Source organism: Priapulus caudatus, unplaced genomic scaffold (genome assembly GCF_000485595.1).
Source record: "Priapulus caudatus unplaced genomic scaffold, Priapulus_caudatus-5.0.1 Scaffold1910, whole genome shotgun sequence".
Taxonomy (NCBI): Eukaryota; Metazoa; Priapulida; class Priapulimorpha; order Priapulimorphida; family Priapulidae; genus Priapulus; species Priapulus caudatus.
Genome location: NW_014578971.1, coordinates 34,664 through 38,028, shown reverse-complemented (window position 1 = coordinate 38,028; position 3,365 = coordinate 34,664). Strand labels below are relative to the sequence as shown.

General features: G+C 45.9%; 1 protein-coding gene across 1 annotated transcript in view; it reads right to left on the bottom strand.

Annotated features, from left to right (window-relative positions):
- LOC106817887 (SWI/SNF complex subunit SMARCC2-like) overlaps positions 1 to 3,365 on the bottom strand; it is a 24,391-nt gene that overhangs the window by 8,881 nt on the left and 12,145 nt on the right. The window contains exons 9-11 of the mRNA XM_014822596.1: positions 2,451 to 2,605; positions 1,690 to 1,875; positions 282 to 438 (exon numbers count right to left, since the gene is read on the bottom strand). Coding sequence (XP_014678082.1) covers positions 282 to 438; positions 1,690 to 1,875; positions 2,451 to 2,605 — 498 coding nt within the window. The remainder of the gene's footprint in view (positions 1 to 281; positions 439 to 1,689; positions 1,876 to 2,450; positions 2,606 to 3,365) is intronic.

Sequence of the window (3,365 nt, the reverse complement as noted above, 5' to 3'; positions counted from 1 at the left end):
GGTTTGGGAGCGGTTGGCTGCAGCGTGTTCTGTACGTCCGACACCACCACTCGAACCACCTCCCTCCCTCCCCTCCCTCCCTCTCTCCCTCCCTCCCTCCCTCCCCCTCCCCCAGGCCCCTGTGTGAGCTCCTACCTGTGACGAGGGGTTTGGGAGCGGTTGGCTGCAGCGTGTTCTGTACGTCCGACAGCCACCATGAACCACCTCCCTCCCTCCCCCTCCCTCCCTCTCTCCCCTCCCTCCCTCCTCCCCCCTCCCCCAGGCCCCGTCTGAGCTCCTACCTGTGACGAGGGTTTGGGAGCGGTTGGCTGCAGCGTGTTCTGTACGTCCGACAGCACCATGAAGTGAGAGGTCGGGGGCGGGCCCATGGGGGCGGGCCGACACTCCGCATCCACCTGGTAGTTGATCAGGCCCCACTGCTCCAAGAACGCGTGCACCCTGCAAGACGAAGAGAGAGAGAGAGAGAGAGAGATAAGATTAAGGTAAAAACAAAATTTAAAAAAAATTATAATTAAAATTAAAATTAAAGATAAAGTGGGGGAACTTTCATGGTGCGCACGCATCGTCGGGAACAAAATTAATCTTAATGCTAGACCATGGTTCATACAGGACTGAAAATTTTTCCAAGGACCTTTCAAGGACATTTTATCAGAAATTCAAGGACATTTTATCGGACATTTTATTGGAATTCATACACAGAACAAAACATACCTGGATTAATTTAATAACCCCACTTTTAATCACTGTCACCTCTAAAACTTACCTGGATCACATTAATAAACCCTTCTAAACACTGTCACTTCTACAACATACCTTGATTTACTGACTGATTTTACTGACTTACTGTAATTTGCGATCATCATTTAACTGTCTATTTTTATGGCAATTTTTATGGAGGTTTGCACATTATTGATGGTACAAAATTTCTTTTTATTACAGGCAAGGATTCTTTTTAAAAATATCGCCATTTTGGTTTTCGAATATTGCGCAAATAAAAACAATAAAATATTCCAGTCAAATTACTGTAACGAAGAATCTAAAACACAATATTACACGTATATAGGTATGATTGTAGAGTTGTTGACCAGATAGACGAAATAAACGTAATAGGACGTTGTCATCTCTCCCATAGGAGTAACAACTGTTTTGGGGCTAGCCTTACACATTCACATACCAAAATTTAACAAAATCGAATGAATTTAGATGGCCATTTCCATTTTTGCCAAAAAGTGGACGTGGCTCGAATGTAGGTCAACTGGCGTGCTCCAAAATAGGATGTTCAAACCTCTCCCATAGGGGTAACAACTATATGCAATTTGAAACATGTGGGTCAAACGGTTCTTGAGTTATCGTTGACCGTAGCCAAATGTTGACGGACAGTCGTACGACGGACGACACCCCATGGCAATAGCTCATCTTGACGATGTCAAGGCGAGCTAAAAAGTTTAGACTAAAACGTTAACACTAATGTTTAAAAATTAAGACAAATATGTTCGTTCCTAACAACAGGGCCCCTGGTTGTCGTATTGCAGCAATACGTCACCTAGTAACGCACAACTCACCTGCTCACCTGGTAACGAAGGAAGATGACACCTGTTAACGAGGTGCACAAATCACCTGTTAACAAAGCAGATGACTCACCTGCTAACGAAGCAGATGACTCACCTGCTAACGAAGCTCACGACTCACCTGGTGATTGAGCAGACGTCGCCGGGAAGGTTGCGGCGGCAGGCCGTGCTCGTCAGGTACTCGAGCGGGTTGAGTCGGTACGTGTCGATCATGAAGTTACGGTAAGCCATGTAGACCTCGGGCGTCTTAGAGACGTTCTTCATGTTGAAGAACTCCGGTAGCGCCCTCTTCTCGATCGAGTGGATGCTGCGGGGGGCGAAGAAAAAAAACAAGTGGCGCAGAGGGTAGGGTGTTGAAGCGATTATTTCGTGAATGCGAAACGAGTTTATTTAAAAAAATGGAAAATTATTAAAAATAGTTTATTTAGAAAAGAAAAAAAATTTTAATACGAGAAAGGCAGTACTTGATTAAGTTACGGTAGAGACTGTTTTTAAATCTTTACATTAACGTGGAGTGGAATAGCTGATGTGCAGCAAGGTCTCGTATGGTGAACCCTCGTCTAACGGAGCCTCGCTTAACGAACTTCCGTATAACTCATCGATTCTAATCCATTAAACAATATCATCTTTTGATATAAGAGTAAATTTACTTCACTAATAGTCTATAAATCCACTTATTTAACCTGTTGGCAACCGTTTAACTCGTCGATTCTAATCCATTAAACAATATCAACCTTTGATATAAGAATAAATTTACTTGACTATATTTCCACGTATTTAACCTCTCAGCAACAACTGTTTTGACAACCGATCTCGCTGTCACTTCAGAGCCGAACAAAGTTTCGCAAGCTCATCACTAGATGGCAGCACGCGGCCACTGACCCGTTGTAGTCGAACCAGGACGTGTAGCTGGGCACGACGACGTGATTCGTCTGCTCCGTGAGATTGTCTTCTCCCTCCGAATCCTTCCCCTCATCCTCCTCCTTCACTCCTCCTCCTCCTCCCTCGTCTTCTCCCTTCGTTTCGTCTGCCTCAACCTACGGAGAAGGAGAGCAGTGGGTCGTTAGTTTCCATGTGCACGCGATCGGCTCATGCACACGCCAAGGAGCTAAATATAACAAGGAGAGGAAGCGGATTGGCTGTGTGCTTTTCGCCTCAAGGGCGCCATCTATGGACCATAATCAGCTGAAACGGCTGTGCAGACCGAACCCAGAAACAATAGAACACTAATCTGTTCTAGGGTCTCTGCCGAACCCAAATTTCTCTCTCTCTCTCTCTCTTCTCTCTCTCTCTCTCTCTTCTCTCTCCTCTCTCTCTCTCCTCTCTCTCTCTCTCTCTCTCGCTCATCTCTCTCTCTCTCTCTCTCTCGCTCTTTCTTCAGCTCTCTCTTCTTCTCTCATCTCATCTCTCTGCCCCCCCCGTCCTCTCTCTCCCTCTCTCCTCTCTCCTCTCTCTCTCTCTCTCTCTGCTCTCTCTTCTTCTCTTTCTCTCTTCCTCTCTCCTCTTCCTCTCTCTCTCTCTCTCTCTCTCTCCTCTCTCTATTCTCCTCTCTCCTCTCGATGCTCAGTTAGCCGAACTATTCTGTGTATAGTATGCCTGTGCGACTGAGCTAAATAATAACAAGGAGAGGCAGCGGCCGCCATATCTGGCCCTAATTTTTGCCATATTGGCCTAGAACAGATTAGTGTTCTATTGTCTCTGGGTTCAGTCTGCACAGCCGTTTCAGCTGATTGTGGTCCATAGATGGCGCCCTTGAGGCGAAAAGCACACAGCCAATCCGCTTCCTCTCCTTGTTAT